At 47.1% G+C, this 27,325-nt stretch overlaps 1 protein-coding gene across 1 annotated transcript in view; it reads left to right on the plus strand.

Annotated features, from left to right (window-relative positions):
- The window catches only part of HSD17B12 (hydroxysteroid 17-beta dehydrogenase 12), a 76,750-nt gene continuing 62,520 nt past the window's right edge, over positions 13,096–27,325 (plus strand). The window contains 1 exon segment of the mRNA XM_021403767.1: positions 13,096–13,555. Within this exon segment, the coding sequence (XP_021259442.1) occupies positions 13,111–13,555 (445 nt within the window). The 5' untranslated portion in view covers positions 13,096–13,110.

Genomic DNA, 27,325 nt, shown 5'->3' on the forward strand with positions numbered 1-27,325 from the left:
TATTTACTTTAATTAGTGTAAAAAAATTGTTGTTAGTGATCTAGATAAAGATTTCCCCCCTAGTATAGGTGCTTTTCTTGATGGTTATCTCCTTAAAAAGGCAGAAGTGAAAAGAAATTAGTTTTCTTTCTTTATGATGTTAAGGGGCATCCCCTCGTGTCACCCCTTTCCCTCTTCATGCCTTGATCCCAAGCTTTGAGTCATTTACACAAGTATGCTGATAGGAGCATGTATCAGAGCAGCACAGGGCTCACCTTGCTTTGCAAAAATGGGTGCCTATAACCTGCACATTTCTAGAGAAGGAAAAAAATATGTAGCTGTAAAATATATGAAAATGATGGTAGAATGCGTATAGTCTGTAAAATAATAAAAAAAAGAGAGATACGGCTTAGCAAATGTGAGTAAGAGATACTCACTTCTTCCTGCATGGTCTGATAGGATCAGCAGGAGAGAAATGTACAGAAAAGTGGGCAAGGACCAAATGCAACAGCACAGGGTGAAAAAAAAAAAAGAAAAAGAAAAAGAAAAAAGAAAAGAAAGCATTGAGTGCCATAGAGAAAAAGAGAAAATGGAGGAAATGTGTGGTTTAGATATGTTAACTTTGTGCAGAGTGCTTCTTTGATTCACTTTTGTCAATGTCTAGGAAACTGAGTGGAAAAACACGTGGTAATGGTCTGTTATGATCTAGACAGTATGAGGAGGGGAAAATATATGGAAGAAGAAGAGCAAAAGATGGAAGAAAGGATTTCAAAATGGGCTGATCTTTTTTTTTTCATTGTAAGAGAAAAAAAAATGCAGTTTACTCATAAATACTACACTGCACCATTGAGGTTTTCTGACCATTGCTTTCATTGATAATGTTTATTCAATGGAAAACTGAAACAAGGGATTTTGGGAGAATTTAGTATGTCTTGAATTTATACTCATTATCTTACCTGTTTTTTTTTTCTCTTACATTCATTCAAAAAGGTGCAGAGGCAAAAAGGGTGTAAAAATGGTGTATAGGCAGTGATTTTAGCTGGTAGCCTCCTCGCAGGTGAAGGGAGGAGATAGAAGCCTCCAGCCTGCAGGCCTCTGTAAATTCTGCATCATAATAAATAAGTACGCTGTAACACAAATCCCAGAAAAATGGGTAGAGCGAACACTGTGTTTCTCTGGGAAGGTATTCAGGTTTTAAAACAGAGGAGGGAAAAGTTGCTCTTGGAAGGAATATCTCAGGATTCTGTCCCTAGTATAAATGCCTTAAAAAAAAAAAATCGGATCTCCATATATGTAAAAATTAGTGATATTTTTTTCTTTTTCAATATAAGGTGAAGTGATTTTCAGATTAAGTGATGCAAATGAGATGCAGTATGCAGCAGTATACAGGCCTCTGAGAACTCAGAAACTGGTTTGGAGGCTCTGGAAGTCCTGCAGAAAATGCAGTGGGGTGATTTTTAACAAGTCCACCTGACTTACAAAAACAGATTTGATGGCCTCACTTAGAATGTAACAGGAGTTTTTAAAATGTTTTCAGTCCAAGAAGTACAAAAGCTCCTGAGGGCCAGACAGTTTGAATGATCAGAAATGGGCCTGAACATCTAATAATTGTAATGTATTTTCTCTTATGTTGTAAGGAACGTGGTGCAGCCTCTGCTTCGGACAGGAGGACGTTCATCCCAGGAGAAAGAGCATCAGTTCTCAGGTAATGCGCTGCTACTTGTGGGTTTTGACATGGAGAGAAAATAACTTTTCTGTTAGGACTAAATAGTGCCTGACCCTTTGGCCTTTTCAGTTCTGTAGTTTACTGGTGACATTTCACACAAGCCTAAGGATTCCTGCTTTATTCTGGGAGAGGTGAGGAGGCCAAGTGTTGTGAGGGAGAGCAGTAGCTATGAAGCCCTCCTGAAGCCTGGTCGGTTGCATGAGAACAGCAATGCTGATAGTGTAATATGGGATTTTCCTATGAAAACGTGCAAGTGATAGGATGATATAGAAAGGCTAATGTATTTGTTAGCTGGGGTGTGTGTTTCAGTTCACTTTGTATTAAAATACAAAGTAAATTTGAAGTGGATGCTGTAATTTGTGGTTGGTCAAAGACGGGGCTAAAAAATAGTTCTTTCTAATTGTTTGTGGCTTTTTTTTGTGTGTGTGTTGACAAATATATTTGACGTGGTAGCAATTAAAAATATTCTATTTTGATTAAATTGAGGGACAAATACATGTTTTTAAAGCATGATGGTTAATTAAACAAGAGTTAGTAAATGGCATAATGCTATAGACAGGATGCTTTCTGATAATATGCAGTTCCTCGAGGTCAAATTAGTCACTAAGAAAAATTTTGTGATCAGGAAAGAGGTGACATTTCGAAGAGATTGTATACTTTGTGTGAACTTCTTATACACCAATAGAGAAAGGAGCTGTGTTAAGGTGTTGGACCTGCTATTGTGTTGCGTACGGTACCTCGCTTGTTCTTTCTGGTTTGGATTCTTTATTCAACTCTGATAATTTAGACAAGAGAGAAATGTAAATTCCATTTACCAAATCGGATGTTTGTAGCATCGAGAAAAGAGAGAGATTAAAAATGGTTTGAAGTCTCTAAAATCTAGAATGTTGTTCTGTAGCCTTTCAAAAGGAAAAAAAAATCAAAATAGCAAAATTTTCATTACCAAAATAATATGCAATATAAACAATATAAATTGTTGTTAGAAGGGCTTTGAAATAAACGATACGTTCAGAGAGACAGGCAAGGTTTTGCAGCATTTTTCTTCCCAAATTCTCCCCCTCCTTTTTGGAAAGGAAAATTGGAAGATTTCTTTCAAATATAAAATGAATAAACAAATACAATTGGAATGAAACATTATGCTTGATATTTGGTGAAATTTGTTCTCTTCTAAGTATTTAGATTTTTAACTACAAGTGCTCTGGAATAGTTCATATCTCAAAGTTTGTGGGGAGAAAATGTTTCAGCATTTTTGTTCATACCTGAGGAATCCATTTTAGAAGTCCATTTTCTCTGTTTGCAAAATGCATTTTTATTAGATCTATGTATTTGGGTTAAGACTTACTTAAAATTACTTAATTAGGTTACACTGAAATTCTAAGTGATTTAAAAAGAGGGATTATGGTAATATGACAAAACATAACACTATTTTCATTGAAATCTTTAAATAAAGCCCTTTTAACATGCCAATTTAAAAAATCTATAAATTTGGGGTGTTAAAATACTACAAAATATAAAAAGGCCGAACTCGTCGTGAAATATATAATCCTGTACCAGTGCAGGGATTTTGGAAGTACGTCTGGAATACGGGAGGAGGTCACTGACACCTTTGGTTTGTTTTGGAGTGTTTCTCTCGTGGTATCGTCCTCTTTAAGTCTTTGCTATATATATGTAAAATACTTAGAAAATGTTTGTGGAAGTTTGGTAAGGAGAAAATGCAGAGAAAGAGGTAGCAGCATAGGTGCGCTGAGCTAGACGGAATTGGTTGTGTTTTCAAAGGAAATTTTGAAAAATATACCAAAGTAAAAATTGCTACCACAAGGGATAAATTCTAAATAATTGTGTTTGTGCCATTTGGAATAGCGTGGCTGCGAATTGTCATTAAAAACCTCCTGTAAGTCTCGGAAACAGGACAGCAGAAAAATCCTTTCCAATTGTGTTTCCTCTGGATTGAGTTGTTGGCTCATAGGCTGATTTTTGGGGGCAAGATATTAAAAAAATAAACTTGGAAAAAAAGAGCTGTATATGTGGTTCTATTATCAGTGTTTTGTTTTTGATTTTTTTTAAGAAAAAGAAAATCTGTATGTGTTAGTTTGCTCTGTGTTGTTTACAGTCTAAGGTAAATAATAAATTTGTAGAGATTTATTTTCTTAAAAGCAATATGTATGCGAAAAGCCCAGCAGTGTGCTTGCTTTAGTTGGTGTCTTAATTTTGGAGACATAGCAGAATGTTTCTGGCTTTTTGCTTTTGTTTCAGGGCTGGAGCAGGAGCCAGCTCTGCGTAGTCTGTCAGGCAGCACACGTCTGAGCATGTTATAGTTTGTAGCACTACAAATTAGAGCTGTTTGAGTTGTATTGCCGTACGGTGCTCCCTTAAAAATGCTCGCAGCCGGGTGGGCGTGCAGGATAGGGCTGTGTGCGTCGGGGGGTGCCGGGGGCAGGTGACCCCGAGGGTGTCCCAGTGAGGTGCTGCTGGGAGGGGGCCTGCCGTCCCCTTTGCTGTGCTACCTCGGAGCTGGGTGCCGGCTGCGTGGGTGATTTTTGGCTGGCACTGGGCTGTTTGCGTGCTCGTACCTGGTGCTTGGTGTAAGGCAGGAGCTGGAAAGTGCTGCACATGTGAGTGGTACGTGTGCTGGGCACCTGTATGGAGCGTGTGGGAAGGGGGAGAGGGCATGAGGGAGCCTCACGCTGCTCTCGCTGTAGGAAAACACAGCGTTCCTGGTAACTTTGTTGCAAAGTTTTTGGGGGGGCTTGCCAGGCTACTTCTGAGTTAATTCAATCAGTAGCATCAGTGTTGTGGGAATAGTAAGAACAAAACAAAAGAAGCGGAGGAGGATTTGTCACCAGCTGTTTGCTAACCGGGGGAGCGGGCAGTTGGCAGTGTGTGGCGCGGCCCGCAGTCAGCGGCCGGGCTGGGAGCAGAGCCGCGGGCAGGAGCACAGCCTGGCCACCAGCGGGGCCGGGCCGGGCCGGGCCATTCGGAGAACGGAGCGTGGGCCACATCGCGCCGGGCCGGGCCTCCAGGGCCCGCAGGGAGCACAGCCCGGCCCCGGCGGCTTGACGCGGCCCCCGCCGAGAGAGAGCGCGGCCAGGGGGCCGGCGAGGGGCCAGCGGCCGCGGGGCCACCTCGGCGCTGCAGAGGGTTAACGCTGGCGGCGGCGGCGGGCAGCTGGGAGTTGTAGGCGCCGCGGCATGCCGGGAGCTGTCGTAAACGCCGCCGCCGCGCCCTGCGTTCGCCATGGCGGCCGCCTCGGCGCTGCCGGCTCCGGGCCCGCCGCACGGGGAGCGGTGTGGTTACAGTCGCGCGGCCGCCTCGGGACGGGCCCGGCCGGCGGGCCGCCTCGGCGCTCGCAGGTCAGCGGCGGCGGAGCGCCTTGCCCGCACTGCGACGGGGCTGCCGGGCCCTTTCTCGGGGGCTTGCCGTCTCTTGGCGAGCTCCGCGGCGGGGCTGGGCCGGGGGCTGCGGGCGGCGGGGGCTGCGGGGCGCCTCAGTGCCTGCGGGGCGCCGGGGGCACGGATCCGCGGAGCTGGCAGGACTCGGCAGTAGGGATGTTTGGTGTGAGGACGAGCTGAGGAGGGAAGCAGCTTGTAAACAAGTAGAGTTAGAGTGAGGAAATCCTGCGATGTGAAGCTGGGAGACCGCATCAACAGAGGAGAGGCTTGGAACGTCCGTGTGCCAACAAGATGAAATAAAGCTAAGATTAATGGGATTTGATGGGATTTTGTGATGCAAATAGAAGGCAATTGGGATCTCTTCAAGGAGAGCGCCTTGGTTTGGCAGCAAATTAGGGGTCAGAGTGGTAGGCAGCAGGATGGCAGCGTGCTGGTGGTGTGATAGGGCTGAGAAAGTACGTGAGTCAAAAGACCGCCCTCTGGAACGTGCTATGGGAAAGGCCTCCGCTAGCTGTACGAAATATTAACGTCAAAGTGTATGGCTCCCTGAGACCTCATCTGCAGCCCAGCTGATCACCCACATTCAGATAAATGGTTCTGAACAGAGGCAGAATAGGACTGTGGATGTTAAGAGGAATCAAGAGTCTGCTTGCTGGAAGACACAGAAGTTGGAGGTTGCACAGTTTTTATGTATGGGAGGAAAGGAACTTGCAAGCTCAACGTTAGCATAAGCAAGCTAAAAAAAAATGGACACAGTTCACTGGAAATGATAAGAAAAGTTCTGACTGTTGTTCTGTAGATGCTCTGGAGACGTTTCAAATGGGCAAGAAATCTACATTTCTTTTAAAATGAAGTTCAATAAATTCACAAAAGAAGATCAGTGTGTGGTTCTGCAGAGTAGTGGGGAGTTTGGCTCAGGGATCCTGAATGTCCCATCTATTAGTTCAGTGCTCTTGTGACCCAGGAAAAGGGACTGTGAGATGGATGTGTACTTCTGCAATGGGCCCACTTTGATAAGGCTGTTGTCAGCATAGTTTCCTTTTTCGTTATTCAAGTTATTTTCTTTGGGACCCTTACCAGAAGTGAAGTAGTTCAGGTATATTCACTACCAGATGTGTCTCGTGTACGTTCGGCTTTATGCTAACAGAAAGGAAGCTGTGTTCGTTACCTTGCTGACTTCAACGTGTGAAGTTTCTGTACATTTCCACCCTTGTATATTGAATAACTGTTGAGGTGTACTCACACAGCTCTACCAGACTTTCTGTCCCTGGTTGTGCTATTCGTAGAAGTCCTCATGGAACAATTTTTAGGAAAATATTTAAATGAAAAACTTGAAGTCATCTAGGGCAAGGCAATATTGCATTCATGAATGTATGTATAACCAGCTCCCTTGGGATGTTACCTGAGGCCTTATATCTTTCTTCCACTTTTATTTTTAGAGTCTGTAGTTTTTACATACCGCACTTAGTACAGCACCAAAGAATTAACAGAAGAACCTTGAAATTAAAGAATATTGCTCGTCAGACCAAGGCTGCCATAGTCCAGGCAGACATTTTAGATTCTTACCTGGCACCATTGCTATCTGGGAAATCTCCACAACGCAGGAAATTAAACGATCATTGCTGAGCCATCCTTTTTCATTTTATCTTTTTGTCCACAACTGTTTCAGATTATTCAGAGAGGAAAAAAAAATTGTTTTAAGGAGGTTAATGTCCCATTCGGTCGTCAGTAGAAAACTAAGTGATGGAATCGCTTTCTTCATCAACGCATGCGTTAACTGCTTCCAGTGGCTCTTATTCCAGTTGCTGAAACTGAGTAGTGAATGGATTATAGGGATTAAACTTCTTTCATTCCCCTAGAGGTGAGCAAGTCATGTGAAAATGGAAGGCTTATTTGGTAGGAGACAGTATGAAAGACTGGGAATACAAAAAATGTATATATATTATCTCTAAATGGCTTCTTGCACACTTCCTCTTATAATACATGGTAGTATATGAGCTGCAGACAGAAGCTTGAGGCTCGCAGGGCAGAAATGTGACTGAACTGCATCTGCGAGTATGGAATGAAACATGCTTGGTCATTATTGAAATTGGATTCCTAAAACGTTTTTCTTTCATTGTAAGTTTGATTTTTCTGAAGAAAAATATACCTATTCATAGCATATGCTTTCTCTTTTTCTTCTCTTGACCTTTTTGAATTGGAAGGAAGTTGTTGTCTTTCCTACTGTAGTGCTGGGAATGCAGTATAAGGGCTGCAGCAAAGGAAGATGTTCTGACTTGATGTGCTCAGGTCATCCTACAAGGCATTCTGCTGCAAAAGGAGGCACTTTCACTAGTGTCACCAGTTACTGTCGTCCTCTTGTTCTGATGTTTCTAGAGGGATAGTGTTTCATACCCCCTGAATAGGTGGCCTTCTGCATGGCGGCATTATTATGGTGTCTTTTGTCTTTTATGTAGTTTACTTCCTCATATTCCAAGAATGAAAAAAACAGTCAAAGGAGAGGAAATGATAGGCTAGGTCCCTTAGAAGAGCCTCTCCTAGGAAAAAATAGCTCAGAACCCCTAACATGATCATGCAGTTGGTACAAAAGCTGCTGGATGTTGTTGTTATAGCAGCATCTACAGGAATAGAAATAGCAAGAAGAGAAATACGAAGGCTGGCATTCCCTTGCTCTCTCTCCAACGTGTGAAAATTTTAGGAAGGAAATTTACATATTTTGGAGCTACTTTTTCTGCAGTGCTTTCTTATGCAGAAGCTTATCTAGAAATTTAATCAAGCTATCTTATTAGATAAAAATACTGTTTGTATTTGTTCCAGAGTGGTGGTGGTCATTTCTGTCTCAAGTGTTTCTGTGGAAGGAGTTCAAATGATTGCCACCATTCTTAACTGCTGTATTCAGGGAGATGACAGCTTGATTTAAACTATGAGGGTGAAATGAGTTTTGCTCTCCCACCAACATGCACCAAGAAGCACTCAGTTAGAAAGGACAGACTTCACCAATTTGTGCCAGGCAGTGCTCTGCTACCATAAATTCCCCAACGTTGTGTTGCCCTTTGGTGCTTCTCCCATTATAGTCTAGGAACGGACAACTGGAGCACGTCACTGTGTTTTTGGCATCTGAAGCTCAGTCTGAAGCCCCCTGAGTTGCCTGCTCAGGACATTGGTGAGAGGACCTCCTTCTGTTTGTGCCCCTGTATTTATCTGCCTCTTAAGGATACGCAACAGATTTTCTCTTAATTTCTATCCCTACTGGTGCTGTAGTTAGCTCTGTGCCCTGCTGTTTCCTCACATCTAACTACAAGTGATACATCTTGCTTCATGGGCCTTCTTCGAAGCATAACTCATGTTTGTGAAATACTGGCAATGGCCAAGGCAGAGAACCTTCTGGAAGAACCAGGTTCTGGTGGGGCACCAGAACCATCCAGCATGTGAATGTTTGAGGAGGCACTGAAGGAACATGCATTGTTCTAAAGGATATGATGACAAAGCTACTCCCCTGGAATATGGAAGAAGGGAAGTAGTTGTGTGGAAGAGAGGAAGCGTTGTGTGATTCACGTCCCACAGATAGGAACCAGCTGCTGCTAGACGAAGTCTATCAGTGACAGTTGGATTGGATGGAGGTGGGTGGAGGGCTTGGGCACAGTTTCACACTCAGTACACTCCAGAAAAGGATTCAATGAAAGAGGGATGGGTATGTAACACAGGGTGGTGGGTGAAAAGAGGTCACAGATGAGGAGAAGCAGCTTTCTTATCAAATGTAGTCATCATCTGGGTCTGAAAGTGACTTCATCATGCAAGGTGACACTGCGTGCTGGCAGTGGCATGAGGGACACGCATTCCTGAACTTTGTTCATTTTATATGGACAAGTATCTGTATCCCTTATTTACAGTTACGAAACTAGATAGCAGAGACATCAAGGATTAAACAATGAGAACACAGTATTTTGTTTCTATGGATGATATTTTCAGCTCAAAATCAATACATTTCACTGGGCTGTAGGATTGAGAAAGGTTAATCTTCTATTGCTGCAGCCTGTACTGTGTCTCTTTACTAAACACATTCTGTGCTTGGATTTCTGCAGCTTGAACAACTATTAGGGTTGTTTTGAAGAAATATTTGCTTGATTTTCAGCATTGCTGGTGATTGAAAAAACAAACCCCCAAACCTTCATTTTGTAGTGCCATTAGTGTTGTTTTCTATTCTGTTTAAGAGAAATGGAGCAGACCTTTTCGTAAAGATCAATGTACACGTCTGTGGCATGTGAAAATTACAATCTGTAGACTTGACTAGTTAATATGCAAACAACTGTCTTGCTTTCAGTTCTGTTCAGCTTCCATTGCTACATTTATCTGGCATGATTAGTTGTTGAGAAATGTGGGACTTCAATCCCTAAAGCATGAGGGTGTGCTGATGATGCATCCATTTCTTTTAAGAAACAAGAAGAGATGTGCAATTGTAGCACAGTGTGGTAACCTAAGAAGCCTCAGTGATTTAGTTTGAAAGACTTGAGTTTCATGCTTGTGTTTACAGGTTCCTGTCCTTCTAATAGAAACTACAGTCAAAGGTGTGCAAATGCAGGGTTAGAGAAACGTTCAAGTCAGAAATTGTGCCTGTTTGCTGGTACAGGTGCTTTCAGGAGGGGAACACTGAGTTTCTGAGTTCCTTTTGCATGAGCCATGCAAAAGGGATGGAGGAGGTACCTAAGAAAAGCCTCAGGATTGGGAATCGCAAGCGAGATAGCTTGCTTCAATCTGGAGCTGGGATTCACATATGAAATGTCCTGAGAAATTTATTGACCTGTCCATCTGCTTCATGTAGAGAGTTTTTCACTTAAACAGGCTGGTCAGATCCCATTCTTATATACTCTTCTGCATTATACACTGAGGTAAGGTGTCTAACTTGGAGCTTTGGATTTGGGCAAAGAAACAGTGCAGCGCTCAGCAGTGCAACAGCCGGGCCCCATACTGAATCTGGCCTCACCGCAGTGTGTGTGAGTAATGGTAACAGAGTCATAAGAACAGAATGACTGTACGGGGGAGAGAGCTGCACTTGACTTGCTAGGGTGAAAAACATATTTGTAAAGGGATTCAATTAGTGCTGGGTACAAGAATGCCACTTAGTGAAACAAGCGACTGTACCTTTTTTCAGTGGCAGAAAGAAGTGACACATCATGGATAACCAGCAGTCCCCGTTCCTATTCTCGGTGTTCCTGCAGAGCTGATGGCACCGCGGGCTGGGTTAGTCAGAGCCGAGCAAGGGATGCGTGCCAGCCCCGGTGCGCTGCGCTGCCTGGCCACCCGGCTGCGTGCCCAGCCTGCCAGTGTGGGGGATTCCCAGCTGTGGGGCCTGCAGGGAAGGGCCCCCAGTACTGGGAGAGCAGGGCAGGAGGCAGAGAGCGTGCATGAGGGGCTGCAGCGTGATCTCACCGAGATGTGGGGCTGCCTAGGAGGTACTGGCATGGCAGCAAATTCACGGGAGATCTTGAAACAGCTGAACGTCTGTAATAATTGGCTGTGCCATCTTCTATTCATTCTGGTTTATTTCTCCTTTTTGCCTTTCTTTAGATCTCTCCCTGTCTATAGCTCCGCATCCTCATTTTTCATTTTTATTTGCTGTTTTACTCACACATGTACTTACCCCTTTAGCTTTCCTAACTTCTTTCTCTGTTATCTCTCCTGTGATCTGCCACGCAGTTGGGCCACCTTCCATGTGATGGAGCAATGTAGCTAAGCTGTAGGTTGCCTTACACTTGCAGCACTGCAACCCCGAAGAAGATTGCATCTGCAGAGATCTGCCTTCATGCCTGGACTGATAAGTGACGCTGGGAAAGCGTGGATCTCCGGGGCCTTGGCAAGGTACTGTTATACATGTGCGTGCATGTCGCTGTGTGAGCGTGTTCAAAATGTCCGTCAGCTCCATCAGCTCAGCTGACTGGAGGCTCCTTCAGGCTCGGCAGCAGCTGAAGGAAGTGAGAGCAGAGCTGCAGAGCGTGGGGAAGAGCGGAGTGCCCCCCTCAGAAGGGAGATGCCTGTTCCTGGGAATGTATGATGACCTTAATCCAGAGATCCAAACCCCCTTGCCTGACCTTTGTTTAATTCTTTCCCTTCCAGTGAGTCCCGCTCCCTGCCTGTGACTCATCCTCGTCTAAATGCAGCCTGCAAGCTCTCGGAGGACTGCCTTTCTCTCTGAGCAGAGCAACATAGAAAATAGCAACGCTGCTGAATAACCAGTATTATTTTTTAACACAATTTTTTTGAGGACTGCCTTGCTGTATTTGTGCTTCTCTGTCAAGAGATTTATTGGTTCCTTGAGAGAACGGTGGAGCAGGTTCTGTCCTGACCCACAACAAGAATGTTGTTCAGGCACGGGCTGAGGGGCAGCACAGCAGCAGTGTTGTGGGCAATAGATATTAAAATAGAAGATGGTAGGCTCTGACAAAGGCCAGCAAATCTTAGCACCCACATAATTCCTTCCCCATTTCTGACCCAGCTGTAACTAGCAGTATCCCTCTGGAAAATGCAGTGACCATTATGTGGACGTGCAGCTCTTCAGCAGGCTGCTCGGCTTCCTCCTTCCAGCCTGTGCCCAGTGGGCTGCTGTTCTCCACAGTGACCCTGACTGTCCTATTACCTTCTGACCCTCACCTGAGCTCGGGTTCTGTTTGTAACTGGGAGCAGATCTCTTACTGAGCCACAGCGCTTTCTCTTTCCAGATGCTGCTGCCGTATCCTGTCTCCTTATCGTGTCGTCCTCTGGAAGACAGAAGTGACGATCAGCGGTGTGGTGTTGTCCTGCAGGCAGCTGAAGAACCACCTTGACAGCCAGCAGGAGGAGAACAGCAATGCAGTGTGATCATAGCCGGTCCCTGCTCTTTCTAACAATGCACAGTAGCACCCTGTTCCCAGTGAGGGGATGCTGTAACCTCCCTCTGATTATCTGTATTCTTCTCCATTACTGTAACCAAGCTGTTTCTTTCCCGCAGCCATGTGTTCCTGCAGAAATACCAAGGATTCCCCGTGCAGATTGCAACTTTAGAAAGGGCTTGGACAGAGCTAACGGAGAATGAACTAATCCCAGCAGTTTTGCACTGTGACTGATAAAAGTAGCAGGAGAGCTAACTTGGTGTGTGGGGGCGGGGGGGCCTGCTGTGGGATAGAAGGAACTCTGGAGACAAACCGTCTCCTGTTAGATCTGCTACGAGTGCTGTATGATAAAGACCAACGTCCAAACTTGGCCGTAAAGCTGCGGGGCAGCCAACAGGACGGCGGCGTGTCCTGGTTTCCACCGCAGACCGTATGGAAGTTGTGTGCTGCATCCAATGGGGTTTGAATCCCACCACGAAGACAGTCGCTGTTCGCAAGGAGGTTATCAACGCAGACCTTTGCTTGCTATTGATTATGTCGTTTTGAGTGGAAGAACTGTTGTGTATCTATTTTACATAATAAAACGGGAAATGTAAAAAAAAAAAAAGCATGCGTTGTTCTTTAATAAATTCTGAAACGAGTCAACCTTTGTTTCCGTTTAGTTTCTTTGGATTGGTTCCCTTTACGCTCAGCGCCCCGCCGCTGTCCCCCACCCCGGGCCGCGTGGGCCGCACCGCGCGTGGGAGCGCTGGAACCGCGCCAGGGCCGCCTTCTGGGCAGCGCCGCGCTGCTGCAGTATCTTGTCCCGCTCCCAAAAACAATCCCTGACCCGAGAGCGCTCGTTGGGGTCTTGCGAAGGACGCGCGGGGCGTCGGGGAGCGCGGCGCGGGGCCGGGGGAGAGAAGCCGCGCGCGGGCAGAGCGGGGGTGGCCCCTCCCCCAGGCAGAGGCAGCTCGCGGACGGACGGAGGGGGCAGGGAGAGCCTGGGGACGCGCTCGGGCGCGAGGCGGGGCTACGGCATTTTATGAATGGGCTCATATGACGTCAGGAGGGGCGGGAGGAGAGGTTCCCCTTCTCGCCAATCCCGAGGGGCCTCGGGACCGGAGGGCCAACCCGAGCGCGCCCGCCGCGTGACGGCCATCTCTCGCGGCCAATGGCGGCAAGGCAGAGGTGCCGACCACGTGGGGCTCAGGCCGCAAGTAGTACGGGGGCGTGTGGCCGCGCGCTCCCTCCCCCCTCCCTTCCGGCGCGGTGGCGGCGTGGCGCGGCCGCGCGAGCCCAGGGAGGGCGGGGCCGGCCGCGTCGCCAGGTTACCGCGTGATTGAGAGGCCCTTTAGCCAATGGCAGCACGGCGGGGGCGGGCGCGGCGGCGGCTGCGGGCCGGCGGTGGCCGGGAGGGTTCAGTCCCGTCGCGGCCGCCTTCGCAAGCAGCATGCTGGCTCCCGCCGCGCTGCCGGCCGCCGGCCTGTTCTACTGGGTGGGCGCGTTGGGCGCCCTGTACGTGGCGGCGCTGGGCGCCTTCCGCCTGCTGAGCGGGCTGCGCGTCTGGGTGCTGGGCGGCGGCCGCGCCGTGGGCCCCCAGCTGGGCGCATGGGCAGGTGAGTGCGCTCCGCGTTCCGTCCGTCCACGCGTGGGGGCGGCGGCGGCCCGGGGGCGGCGGGGACGGGCGCGGGGCTTCGGCGGGGCTGCGGGCGCGCTCGGGGCTGCCCTCGTGTCCTCTCGCTCCCCGCCCCCCCCGACTCCGAAGCGCTGCTGAGCGAGGGCAGAGGAGGGCTGCGGGTCTCTCGGAGTCCAACCGACGTTTTCCTGCTGCGCGGTTCCAGCGCTCTGTCTTGGTGCTCTCGGTGGCGGCAGTCGGGCAGCGCAGCTCCGGGCCGGGGGTGCTGTGAGGAGCCGGCGCGCGGGCCCGGCTGGAGGCGGCGCGGCCGCAGCGCGGGGGGCAGCTCCTGGGCGCGGAGCTGGAAGGGGCCGTGCTCCCCACTCGCTCTTCTCCGTACGTCCCTTCGGAGGGGCCGTGAGGAGTTGCGAAGAAGTTCTGCGCCGCAGCACAGCGGCTCGGATCGAGGCCGCTCGCAAAGCTGAGGGCCGCGGAAAGGCTCGGGTAAGGTTTGTGCGGGTTGTGCGAGTAACCGCGAGCCGAGAGCTATGCGTCTGAGACGAAGTACTTGGGAAGGCCCTGAAATAAACTTTCATCCTGCCCGGTAGGGGAGCAGGCGGGCTGCAGGTGCTGATGCGCAGTGGGCCCACGGCACGGTGGCGGTGCGGGGCACAAAGGGCCAAGCAGGGCCGGGCCCCCCGTGGTCCCTGCGGTAGCCGAGGACGATCCCTGTGTGGGTGAACATCGGGCGGCGAGCGTCTGCTCGCGGGAATCATGGGCTGAGAGTGCAGCAGCGACACTTTGGTTAAGTTATGGTGTGACTGCTGCTAGCCAAGGCCCACGCCTTCCTTCCAGCCAGGGAGGTGGAGTGTTGGCTAGAAGTGTGGCCGGGAAGGGTCCACAGCACCTCTCTCCGCCGTGGGCTGCTGCACGAGGCTGTGTGCTGTGCCAGCCCCGCGGCTTCGTGAGGCACATCGTGTGAGGCTACGCGCTGCAGCCCACAGGCCGTTCCTCAGCCACGTCCTCAAGCAGTACGGGGCTGCAACGAGAGCGTTCTCTGTGAGTGCTTCACACAGAGCAGGCTGCACTCGGCCGATGGCTGCTGACAGAAACTCTTTCTTTCCCTTTGTCACGATCATGATCTCTGAGCGTGGAGGAAGAGGTGCGCTGGGAGCAGCTCTGTCCCTGCTGCTGTCACTCCCCCTCAGAAGCTCTGCAGGGACTGCTCACCCCTCGCTGCCCTCCGACTCTTCTGTACGTTTGGGACTGATTCACGAGTTCTTTCTTTGTTTTCCTAGCGGACTTGCGGTTGATACGTACAATTGGCTCTATGCTGTGTCTGCTCGCTGGTGCTTAGGAGGAGGGGATGTGAGGAGGAGGAGCTACATGAGCCAGTATTGTACTCAGGGAAAATGAAGTTTGTGCTCTTTTAAATAGTGACTGTAGTGACAAAAGGGTCGTTTCTCCGTTATCACATGTACGTTTGAAGGTCTGCGTGAGGCTTTTCCATTTTCCTCTCCCCCAGTAGCTCACACTGACTTGGTTTTGGCTTCTCCATAGTGACCCAGGTTGGGCAGATGTTGGGTTTGTATGGAATCTCCGGGTGCACCTTGCGAGAATACAGTGAACTCTGGGCCAGCTGCTCTGCAGCTTTGATTTACCTCTTAAATTGATGGCAGAGGCTGAGAATAATATCTTCCTTCTTTGGAAAAGAGTTTAGCTAAATAAACCTTAGTAGGAGCACGGTGCCAGGGAGTCACTCTGGCGGATGCAGTGTGATGAGGCCATCTCCCTGCCCTCCTCCGGCCAGCTGGGTCTGATGGCAGAGGTTCTGAGGGAAAATGCAATGAGCTGGATAGATGCAAATCGTCAGCTTTATGTGTTCAAAATACTCTGGCAATCCAAGTTGGGGCGATCATTGATGCCCTAAAATTCCTAAAATCTTGGTCGTGCCAGTTAATTCATCTTTTTCCTCTCTCAAAATTGCAAAGATTTTAATGAGAAATAATATTTAACTGGAAGCCAGGTTTATTTTGACGAGGCTCTGAGCGCACTGATCTAGCTATAGGTGTGCCTGTTCATTGCAGAGGAGTAGGGCTAGATGGCCTTTAGGGGTCCCTTTCCACTCAAACGATTCTATGATTCTAAAACCCCGATTTTCTTCCAAGCCTCACAGTTCCTTAGGACAACATGCTCTTCTTTCCCACTGCCTTTGGTACAAACACAGTTGAATAATGAGCAGACATTTAGTGATTACAAAATGTCTGATAGCAATGACGCTTTCTCATGTGGTGAATACAGCTGTACAGTTGTACTGGGGCCAACAAATATTTGCAAAGATGAGCTTGCCTTAATTAAGCTGCTTGGAATTTATTCACTAATGTGCAAAAATAACCAAGTGTGGGCAACTTGCTCTAGATTTCTTAGAAAAGTATCTATAAAAGGTCATTAATCAGAGTGGTGCTCTCAGCTGCCTCCAACTTTCTGTAGTTTGCTTTTAGACAAAACCCCCACAGTCAGCATTAACCCATTCCTTTCCTGCGTAAATGCTGAGCAGTAACTTCCTCCATCCGCAGCGCGGATGGATGAGTGCTCTGCCTGCACTTGCTGGCCTTTTCTTAATGTAGTCCAGGCTTTGCTATGCGTAGTCTGACATCTGAAAGTAGCGACTTGAAGGGAATCACGAAGGAAGATGTGGAGGACAAACTTAAGCCGGTGCATGAGCAGCGGAGTAGATACTGATGTCTTAACAGTCAGGTTCAAGAGCCAAGACATGCCAGGTGATTCCCAAGCTCTGGTTGACAAGGAAGCAGGGCTAATAGCAAGCTCCAAAAAGACCTCAGCTATGGTCTTATTATCATCTCTAATACAGTGCAATGCTTATAGGATGTCAAAGTGACAAGCTGGACGTTGTGCTTGTCAAGAGTTTGAGTTTGATTCCATCTACAGGAGTTTGCAAATTTAAATCACTGTTGCACGAATGAGTGCAATCATGCTTTGTAGGCATTTGATGCTGCACAACGGTAGTTGACAGACCATCGTAAATCTCTGCTGCAGATGAAAGCAGCCAGTCCAGTACTGTGCGTGGGAAGGGTGTAGATAGTTGGGAAATGAGGGGGGGTTGCTGCTCTCTGCAGGGTGGGGGAGGAGGGGCTCTGAGAACTCCTGGTTTTCCTGCACCTGAGTGCCTGCCTGCTATGGGCAGAGCTTTGTGGCAGTTTTCAGTTCTGTCATTCTATAGCAGAATCCCTTGCTGAGGGATTTATCATCTTCAGCACTTTGTATCTGTGGCAATATTATTATTATTTTTAATGCTTATGATTCTGGACACTGCAAACACTTCTACCCTAGTTGAGATAAAGCATGGCACTTTTCAAGCCAAAAAAGAACATGTGAAAATGCATCAGCTTGCTTTTAACTCTTGGTTGTGACAGCTCAAGTAAAATTTTCAGACTGCAGCATGTACTGCTTTCTTGTATGGCTATTTGCAAGGCGTTTGTGTGGGGTTACTGCACTAAATGTGCTGGTGGCTGTCCGTGGGGCTGGAGAAGCACAGTGTCCCTGGTGAGGTTGGGTAGAGCTGGGCTCTCTGACCCTGTGGCTCCATCCTTTCCTGCCCACGGGACCTTGCCAGCTCCCAGCCTCTCGGAGAGACTCTGGAGTCTCTTACATGGGCTGCTGCTGCTTGCATACTCCAACATCTGTTCTGCTTCCTGGGTGGTATAAAGGAGTGAAGCGTACTCTGTCGTATTTCCTACAGTTTTGCTGCCTCTCTGCTTTCTCACTGCTCCTTTTAGGTGTTTTACTCTGTACTTGCTGTTACCAACCATTTAAAATGTCTGCTTAGTAGCATTGCTCAATGTTTGTGAAATGCTCCTGCTTGCACACGACTGTGGGAGTTGGAGAGGCAGACTGAGTGCCGAGCACCAGGAGCGCACCATCCCGTCCCCAAGCTGCTGCCTCCCTGCGGACGAGCTCCTGCAGATCACTGCTGCTCTCATGTTGGCAGCTGCTCAGCCTGCACACTGGTGTGCAGCCGCCTCTGCCCGCAGCATCAGCCAGCTCGTCGTCCTCAGCTCCAGAGCTTAACCCGGTGCGATCGCTTCCCTTCTTCTGGATTTTGAGATACCATTTTTATTTTTCAAGTGAAATTCTGGGGGTAATCTTTTCAGTAATGCGCATCTAGTGTCACTGAGGAAATTTAATCAGAATATGAGTGGGCTTTGCCTTACTTAGTGGCAGTGAAAGACAGTTAAATGCTCCAACTACAGCTAATGCTGGAAAAGAGCTGTATGCACACTTCCTTGCAGAGCTTTCAACTTACTCCTGCACCTCAGCAACAGGCGGTGACGCCTGAAGTCAGTATTTGGTTGCAGGGTTTGAAAGAAGCCTCTGGTGTAGCAGTGCATAGAACTGGAGGTGAGGTGTTCAGCAAAGCAGAGGCTGAGGAAATGGTGCTGTCCTTTTTGCTGCTTGTGCTTTTTTCACTTTCATAGAATCATAGAACAGTTTGGGTTGGAAGGGACCTTTAAGATCATCTAGTTCTAACGTTCCTGAAACTCCCTCCCAGCTTCTCTTTCCCGGAGCCCTCTCATTACTCATAGTTTCTTGTCCCAAAGAGGCTGGGAGATGCCCATGTGGCTCAGGTTGAAGCATGGTCTGTGTGCAGTGGTTGCCATATAGTTGATGATATGCACCTTGGGTTTGATTGCTTTTTCTGTTGGTGGAGCTTGTTTTGGTTTGTTTTTTTCCTTCCTCCTTTCTATTTGTCTCTTCTTATGTAATTGTGAGTTAAGATGTTGCGGGAGCGTATATTCCATCACTCATGGCAGTGCCTGTGATAAGCTGCACCTCCACTTCTGGAAGGGCTCTGCATTTACTGGATAAGGGCAGGGGTGGTGACCTGAGCTCTTGGGTTGTTACCTGTAAAGACTTCCCACAGGATTTTCATGTGAGTTAGAAGACTGCCACTGAAGCAGAAAGGGAGAAGAGCTAGAGTGAGGGTGGAGGAATGAAGAGCAGGATATGCTCAGTGGGGCAAAGGCTTATTTTATTGAGGGAAGAAGCTGGTGCTGTCTCTCCCATCTGCCCCAGCAGCCTTCAGCCTGCATAGCAGGGCTCAGCTCGGTGCAGCTCTGGAGTCAGGTCTCTAACAGGAACAAGAGGAGGAGGATAGGACAGCAGAGGGTCACTGTGCTTTTGGAAGAAGCTTCTGTCCTGTTAGTAGCTGAGCAAGACTGCAGTTTCTACATTTCTTGGTGTTCATTCCTGCCCTCAGATATGCCCTTGTATCCAACCCTTTCTCTGGTGTGGGGAGAGGAATCTGCACTCCACTGAGGTTACATTTGTGTTAAAAGCGAGGTTAGCTGTTCTTGTACCACGTCTTTACATTGGCTTTTTGTTTCAGTAGTACTTCTGTCATTGCATCTCCATCAAACCTTTTGATACTCCACACCTTTGTATTGGTTCCCTGATTCTCTTCTAAGATGCTCCATTCACTGGGTTGTTTCTTCATCTTTGCTGATTTTTTTTTGCCGGCTTTAGCCTTTTCTGGCTGTTTGCTCCAACCTTGAGGGCCTTGTTCATGTTTCTTTGCACCGGGAGCAAGTTCCTGCCTGTCCTGTGTGATGGCAGCTCGTAGGTGAGGTATCATCAGTCACAAGAAGCCAGCGTGTGGTTTAACAAGATGCCTTTCTCATCTGTTTTCCACGAGGAGAGGAGACAATGGATGGAGAGCTTTTCTCCTTGTGCTGGCACTGATGTTTGCCTTGTCCTGCCCTGGCTTAGGAATCTGTCCTGCAGAAAACCACTTGGTTTTGGCTGTTTGTGCTTCTTTGACTGCTTTGCTGTGGGTCAAACGAGCTCCAGTGCTGTGGCAAACTCAGCAGCATCATGAAACTGTGTTGAGGAAGTCACTTTGACTTAAATTCCTTGGTTCAACAAAAAAGAGGTGGATTTTTGAGCTGCCAGCTGTGCAGCAGAATTGTGGCAGAATCTCGCCCCAGCTGGAGCCTTCTGTTCTGTGCTGTTGCTGGTTGTGGTTAAAAGCAAAGCGTGGAAGCTCTGATATGAAACATTGCTTTGCCAGCATATGAAAATAGTTTATTTGTTCAGGGAAATATTAGTGTGACATACTAATGTAGTCCAACTTGTTTCAATCACTGTGAGTAAACTTTGGATTGAAATAATCTCTAATAAAGTAATCCAGAATAAGTCGGTGGGAGCTGGAGCAGCTAAGGAGGCTTGCTGGCAGCCTCTCTCCTACAGGAAAATCTGGGGAGTCTTTTGCCGAGGGAAGAAAATACTGCAAGTTTTCAAGGGCTCAGAGTGAAATATAGAAGGCATCTGTGGCTGTTTCTTTATTTAGAGATGGGAAGGAAAAGGGAATGTCGTCTGAGCTTTTCCTTGAGTCTTTAACACAAACGCCTATTGCGAGACAGAGCCGATCCAAATAAAACACTCAAGTATTTCTGAAGCACTTTATCAGAAGCCTCTCCCTCATGTTTGATACTAAGATATCAAGTAACCTTCTAAATTGATTAATTTGGGTATATTAACATCACTTAACATAATTCCCCCCCCCACCCCTCCAATGGTGGATTGAAATAATAAAAGCAAATGTAATTAGGAGTATGAGGTGGAAGAGACGTCAGTAATCATATTGTAGGTAGAGCAATATGCGTATCCTGGGGCCAGAAAGGCAGGCTGGCCTTCCCGTCTTTCAGCTCCGAGCAGCCCCTTTTTATGAATGGCAGCTTTAGCTCGATTGAGCCAGCTCTGTGTTCCTGCTGGAAAATCTGCGGGTAGAGGGTGCTGGCGAGCACCTGAGTGATCCTTCTGACAATGCGGAGAAGAAAGACTTTTCCGAAAGGTGTGGTTTGAGCTTGTTTCAGCCTCTGCTCAAGAACTGCAGTGCACAAATGCAAGATCATCAGATGGCTTCTAATTGGAACAAAGCTGCTGTTGTGTATCGGTTCCTAGAGCATAAGCTTGTATGTAAAACACGGGCTTGAAACAAAACATTGCAGAGAGCCTCTTGCTTTTTATTGAAGGCAGGGTATTTTTAGAAGATAAGTTTAATGGCTTTTCAACAACTTTAGACTCTGCTTGTTGTTTTTGTACTAACAGTCTGTGTGAATAGTTTGTTCCTTGTCATCATTAGGTAACTTCTATTCCAAAGACTCAAGAAATTAAGTTTCTACTTGTTTTACTTCTCTACATTTTTAAGACTTATCTTTGTAACATCTTGGCAGCTGAATAAAGGCTTGCCAACTACATCAGCTTTTATCTGTGGTTGCCGTTGCATCTTTTTAACAGCACATTATCTCCTAAATATACTCTTAAGCCATCTTTGTCTATGACAACATGAGCAGCTATTTCCAGTGTGCCTGAGAAGGCTCTGCTTTTAGCAGAAGTAACAGCCGTGTTTGGAGGGAAAGGTTTCAGCAGGCCTGGAGCTGATACTGGGATAGCACGAAGACGCTCACCAGCCCCTCCTGGAATGCAGGACATCTGCCAGTGCTTCCTTCTCCCCAGGACTGCTGCTGTAGTGGCTGGTGGCAGTAGGAGGGTACGGAGCTGCCTTTCTGGGCAGGGGGAAGTGAGCAGCCTTGTACCCGATGTTGGTTTGTGCTCTGGGTAGCAACAGACAGCTCAGGGGATCTCGTCCGTCCCTTTCTGTGTTTGGGAACTGGAGATGGGGTGACCTGAAATGTTGGATCTTCCCACTCAGTGGGAATAGCAGCATTGCCTTTTACTAGAAGACACAATATCTCTTTCACAAGGAGATATCATTTATCACTTAACATCTGCTATTTTAAGAAACCGTCTGGGCTAATTAGTGTTCTGAAGCCTTTGTTCTGTTACCTCATTGAGGTGCTAGAGACTCACCTGTAGTCATCAGATGAGTTTCAGTCCCACCTGCACCGGATGGGCTGCATGTAGTTTGGTAGGGGTGCAGAGGGCTGGCCCTCCTGCTTGGAAGCTGCCGGCACTGCCAGGTCTGCAGTCCTGCCAGGCATTCATGTTGCTGTGGCAAGTATTTCTCATCTCTACGTGCAAGGTCATGTGAAATTCCCCAAGTACTGCTCCCATGCGACAGTTTGAGAGCTCTGCACGTTGAAGTTCCTGTGCTCCAGCTTCCCCCCCTTTGGAGCAAGTTGTGTGGTTGAGGCACAATCTTTGTCATTGCTTGTGCTGTTCTGCGGAATCCTTATTTTCCTACTTCAGTGTCCCTAGAGCAAATGCAAACTTCTTGGTGTACAGCTTGTTTTAATGTTGCTCCTAGCCAAAATGAATAAAATATCACTAGGTGTCTTCCTGCCTCAATTTCTGCTCTACTTCTGAGCAGCTGCGATCTCCAAGAGAGTTTAACTGCCTGTTCTGCATATGGCTTCTGAATGAGGTCTGTCTGTGGCCATGTTCCCTTTTCCCCAGGTAGCATCCAGACTCTGAGTTCTGCCTGGATCTATGTCCCAACACGTGTATTGGGTGGGGAGGAGGTTTGTGGCTAACCCCGGAATGTCGTCTGGAGATCAGAAGTCAAACAGAAGTAGCTTCTGGTGTAGCTCTGGCTTCAGGAATACCTCCACTTTTGGGAAGGGGCGAGTGGAGTTTTGATCTATGAAGGATTAGTGCAGAACTTGCCAGTCTGTGTGTTGTGTTACACAGAGGTGCCCATGGCTGCTGGGGAAACCTGAAGGGCCCCTGAATCCAAAGGGCTGGAAAATCCTTATTCTACTTCAGTACAAAAATATTTTTTTTTAAAAAAGGCCATAGCATTTCTGGAACTCTTTCTGTTTCGAGAATTTTTAGCTGTTGAAACAGTCACCCAGCAGAAATGTGTCTTAACAGTTGTCAGTTATAGGCAAGAACGTTCTGAAAGATCTCTAAGAATGGAAATATCTTTTGGAAGGATTAGGCTTTGAATTAGCTTTGTGGGCTTTTCAAAGTCCTTGCTGGAATTCAGCAAGGAGCTCGAGCTGCTTCATGTTCCGACCAAAAATCAAGAGGTCAGAAAATCCCTGCACAGCGTTGTGTAACTTTTTGTCATGCACAGTGCAGGGCAGGTGTGTGTGGTGAGAGATGTGCACACACGTTTTTTCACTTGATGTATAAAATTTGAGTCTTTTTTAGGATATCTGACATGAGAAAGGGTTATTTCTGTGTGTAATGTGCTGGTGCAGAAAGTGGAAGGTGGCAGCGCGGGGGTTATTATATTTCTTGTAACGTGTTTTAATATGGCTTGAGCTCTCAAGTGAAAGGCTCTGGGAGAGCCCTTGCAGCTATTGCATCACTTGCCAAAAATAGAATCTGTGCTGCATAAGGCCGCTTGTCTGCAGTGTGGCTAGGCTTGAGAAATTAGTGCTTCTTGTGAATGATGTTTGGTCATTTCTGCTTCTCAGCTAAGCAGGTTTTTAGTCTAAATTTTGAGGCAAAATGAAATAAGAGATTTTCTTTTTCTGTCCCCGGGGGTGGGGTAGGTGTGAAAGTAGCAGTGTCCACAGTTCTGTCTGCAGCACAACTCTAAAAATACATTTTTAAGCTTACTAAAACTACAACTGAAAGGCTCTGGTAAATATGTTCTTATGCTGTAATTTTCTGAGCAAGGAGAGAAGAAGAATCTGCTTTGTGCAGCACAAGGTTCTCTGTGCTCTCATCGAAATTTAGGAGTGGTTTTTTTAATTGCAATTATACAATGCAAGCAAAGTATAAAACTAATCTAAATTCTTTTGAAAAGACAAATCCAAATCCTTTCACCTGAAAATAGTAGGTATGTTCTCCGCTGTTTTGTTCTGAAATCTCAGTCAAGCTGTACCGGCAAGGGAGAGCGTTTGTATTCCAGTGGTGTTGCTGAACCAGACAGGTCTGCAGCACAGCGTTTTATTTTTAGACTCTGGGTTGCCATTTTTATCCTGTAAAAAATATTCATCAGCGTCTGGGTGACAGGCCATCAGTTTTTATAAATGTGTCAGACCACGTTTTCTCCACCTTTCTCTCTCTCCTTCTCCTTTTATGTCCTGCTGTACACAATTCTTTTTTTGGGGGAAAGGGGTGCGGGTTTTAATTCATGCATTGGATTTTTCAATTCACAGATCTTTAGCGTCACCCGGTTCATTCATCTTCTGCACTCGACTGCTTACGCAGCTTTGCTCATTGTCTGTCATGGGTGAAGAGCTCTGGTGCACGGAGCCGAAGGTGCGGGCAGGGGGAAGCAGGGCCAGTGCTGCGCCAGTTCCCTTGGCTACCCCCTCCCTCAGTGCACCCCAAACCACACTAGAGTGGCCGCAGCAATGCGACTGAGAAATGTCCCCAGCGTGTACTTAGTATCGTGTGTGTATATGTATATATATACACATATATACACCTGATAAAGGTATACAATTATTTCCTGGATAAGCTGTTCAAGATCTCCTTGCAGTACATTTGTATAGACCAGGTGACTCTTAAACACTATTGTGGATACCTCTTCTGGTCTGGGATGTGGGGAGGTGGCTGGTGCCTGCTGGACGGTGCTCTGAGCCCAGAGGCTTTAGAAACATCAGGCAGCAGCTCTCACTGAGCACGAAGGTGTAGCCTGTTTTCTCTTGATGCAGTAATGCCATGTGCTGCAGCTGCTTCCTTGTGTGCTGGACTTGAATCTTCCATAGCTTTCTGAAGGAATTTCTTTTTGAGCCCTTGAAGAGCCTCCCAGGTTGGAAGGCAGCTTGGGACCCCAACGTGGGACAGGAGCTTGGTTTTGAGGGGCTTTCAGCTGCTCATGTGTGCTGAGGAGGAATGGATGCATAGGGAAGTGGCAGACAGGAACAGCTTGCTGAGCTGAGGCCCAGTGGGAACTGCCTGGAAGGGCTATGGGTCACATAACACTGAGTACAAGTGCTGGGGGACTGAAAGGGCTAAGTGAAACCAGAGAAAATGGTGCCAGCACTCTATTGATAACTGAAGGTCTGAGTCAACTCTGTCCTGATAGGTTTGGGTTTATTTGTGGTTCTAAAAGCTTCTGAGATCCTGGGAGCACCGGTACCCAAGATGGCTTGCTGGGGCAGGGTCAGAGTTAAGTGATATGCTGGTTAATGGTACGCAGTCACAAGTGGGAGACCAATAAATGGATTAGAGTGACTGGTCATGTATTTTCTAGCTTAAAAGTGTGGATTTCGTGTGCTTAGACTATACATAAACAGGTGTTGGTAAGCTTTCTTTAGTAGCTGGAGGGAAAGGACTGGATTTCCATCTTATTTGTAGATGCACTGTACGATGAGACCTTCTTGTGGTGGTTCTTGGATCCAGTCACATGTTTTTTGTGTATGGGCATATGATACATGGGCATGTGGAATGGCTTAGGTGGTCACCTCCCTACATGTGTGTAACTAAAAGGTAGCTTACAGATAGGCTTTATCAATTATATTTCTGCTGTGCGATATAGCACTATGAATTTCGCAGTGTTAAAACTTGTCTTTGCTTCTGCACAGATAGGTAGCTATCCTGATTGATGATGTTTGTTCTTAAAAATCAAATTTCCCCTTCTCATTTTGCGAGCTGGGGTTTTTAAGCTCTAGGAAAGTGGCCTTGTGGGAGCAGGTAGAGCAGAAGGTGGTATCCCAGCAGAAATCGAGTAGCCCATGTGTTTGAGATTTTGATCTCCTTTGACTGAGTTTGAAATCACTTCTGTAAGTAAGAGATTAAGAATATGGCGCTGGACCTGAAATGGTTTATTGTTGTGAAGGGTAGCAATACCAAGATTGGAGAACCTTACCAGAGGAAGCAGTGTAAGGAGCAAACACTTCAATGACCATATGATGTGCTCTGACATGGCTGATCTGAGTGTCGTGTACACACATCTGGCAGGGAATGAAGGTGTTGAATGGGACACTGCAGCTGTGGCCAAGTTCTTGATTACTCCAGAATGCTGCAGAGTTCAGTGGGGAGGACCTGGGGGTTCTGGAGGGGATGGCTTGGGTCTGGGTAGGCTCGGCAGCCTGGTTGGTGAGGGGTGATGAAGCGGCTGAGCAGTTCTGCAGCTTGGAGGTCCGCAGGAGCTGGAAGTTTAAAGAAAGAAAAAACAAGTCTTGCCAATCACCTCCCACAGTGTCACTTCTCTAGGTGTGCTGTGCTTCCCAGTTTTCTTATTTTTGGTTCGTTGTTGACGTACTGATGTTTCTACTCTAACTTGTATGTGAAATGAAGATTTTAATCCTGAAGATGAAAAAGGAGCATAATTTTTGTATTTAAAATGTATTTAATCATTTTAAATTCATTTTTCTAACTGAAAACATCTAGTCAAAAGACATTCCAATAGACTTCTATCAAAGGGTTGCCTCAGCGTCCAACCTTATCACTTTTTAATATGCTATATGTACCTGTTTAATAACTGAATGAAATTACCAGGAAGTCCATGACTTCAATTCAGAGGACAGAAGGAAAGAGAAATGATCAGTGTCTTCTCACAATGATTGGTAGCGGGTAGAGAAAGCACCAAATCTACAGCTCGCAGATCAATTCTGAAGAGAAAGAAACGGTGCTGTTTTTTCTGTGCAGAGTGTAGGTAACACTGTGTAGCTTCCTGCCACAGTCTGTATTCCTCACTGAATATGGAAGTGCTTGAGTAATGTGCTTTAAGTTATTGCCAGCATGAATGATGATGATATAACTTTTGGTTTGCTCTGCTGTGTGTAGAATGAACACTTTGGAAAAAGTAGCATCATCCCATCACTGAGCAGGGTGCTTTCACTGCTTTTGGTGTGTGGGCTCTAATGTCTATCTGCGATCTGTAGGCCAAGTCCAGTTCAACGAAAATTTTTCTGTGCATGCCTATCCACGAAGCAGATCGATAGCCATGTCAACAGCTACCCAATAGGTCTGCATTGCCTGCTGCAGGCTGAGCTCGGTGCTGGGAGCTGCTCTCCACCTCTCACCCTCTGCAGAACGCTCTTGTTGAACTGGAGGAGTATCTTTGTTGCATGCAGAATCATAGAATGGCTTTGGTTGGAGGGAACCTTAAAGATCATCTAGTCCCAACCTCCCTTCTGTGGGCAGTGTTGCCAACCACTAGATCGGGCTGCCCAGGGCACCATCCAACCTGGCCTTGAGCACCTTCAGGGCTGGGGCAGCCTGTGCCTCACCACCCCCGGAATAAATAATTTTATCCTAACATCTAACCTAAATCTCCCCTCTTATAGTTTAAAGCCGTTCCCCCTTGTCTTATCACTATCAGGCCATGTAAAAAGTCAATCTCCCTCCTGCTTGTAAGCTCTCTTCACAACAACCCATGAGCTCATGACATGTAGCCTAAGAGCTACACTTGCCTTTCTTTAGGGGCTCCTGAGGATAAACCTCTTGGATTTTTCATGGTTTCAAGAGGGAGAGTGGGAAATGCTCTTGCTGTCTTCCTTGGACTTGCTCAAATGCAGAATGGGTAGGTCACCTCTGTCATCAGCTCATGGGCTGTTGTGTGATAGACGCAGAAGTCCAGGAAGATGGGGGAACTTCTGTCTTCCCATCCTCTTCATATGAAAGCTCTCACCAGCATCCTGTTATAAATTTAAGAACTTGTCTGCTTTCAAGGCTTTTGATCTAGGAAATTCTGCAATAGCAAGAAAGTTGCTCAGATTATGCTGTTCCTAAGAGAAGAAGGGAATGTCCCTGTGATCCAACCCCTTCCTGATTTGAATCTTGTTCATGCTGTAGAGCTCTAGAAGTCCATCTCAGTTCTGTTGGCGCCACTGTGCATTTGTCTCTTGTGTGTCTTGCTGCAGCTGGCCTCTTTCCTGAACAG

Source organism: Numida meleagris, chromosome 6 (genome assembly GCF_002078875.1).
Source record: "Numida meleagris isolate 19003 breed g44 Domestic line chromosome 6, NumMel1.0, whole genome shotgun sequence".
NCBI lineage: Eukaryota > Metazoa > Chordata > Aves > Galliformes > Numididae > Numida > Numida meleagris.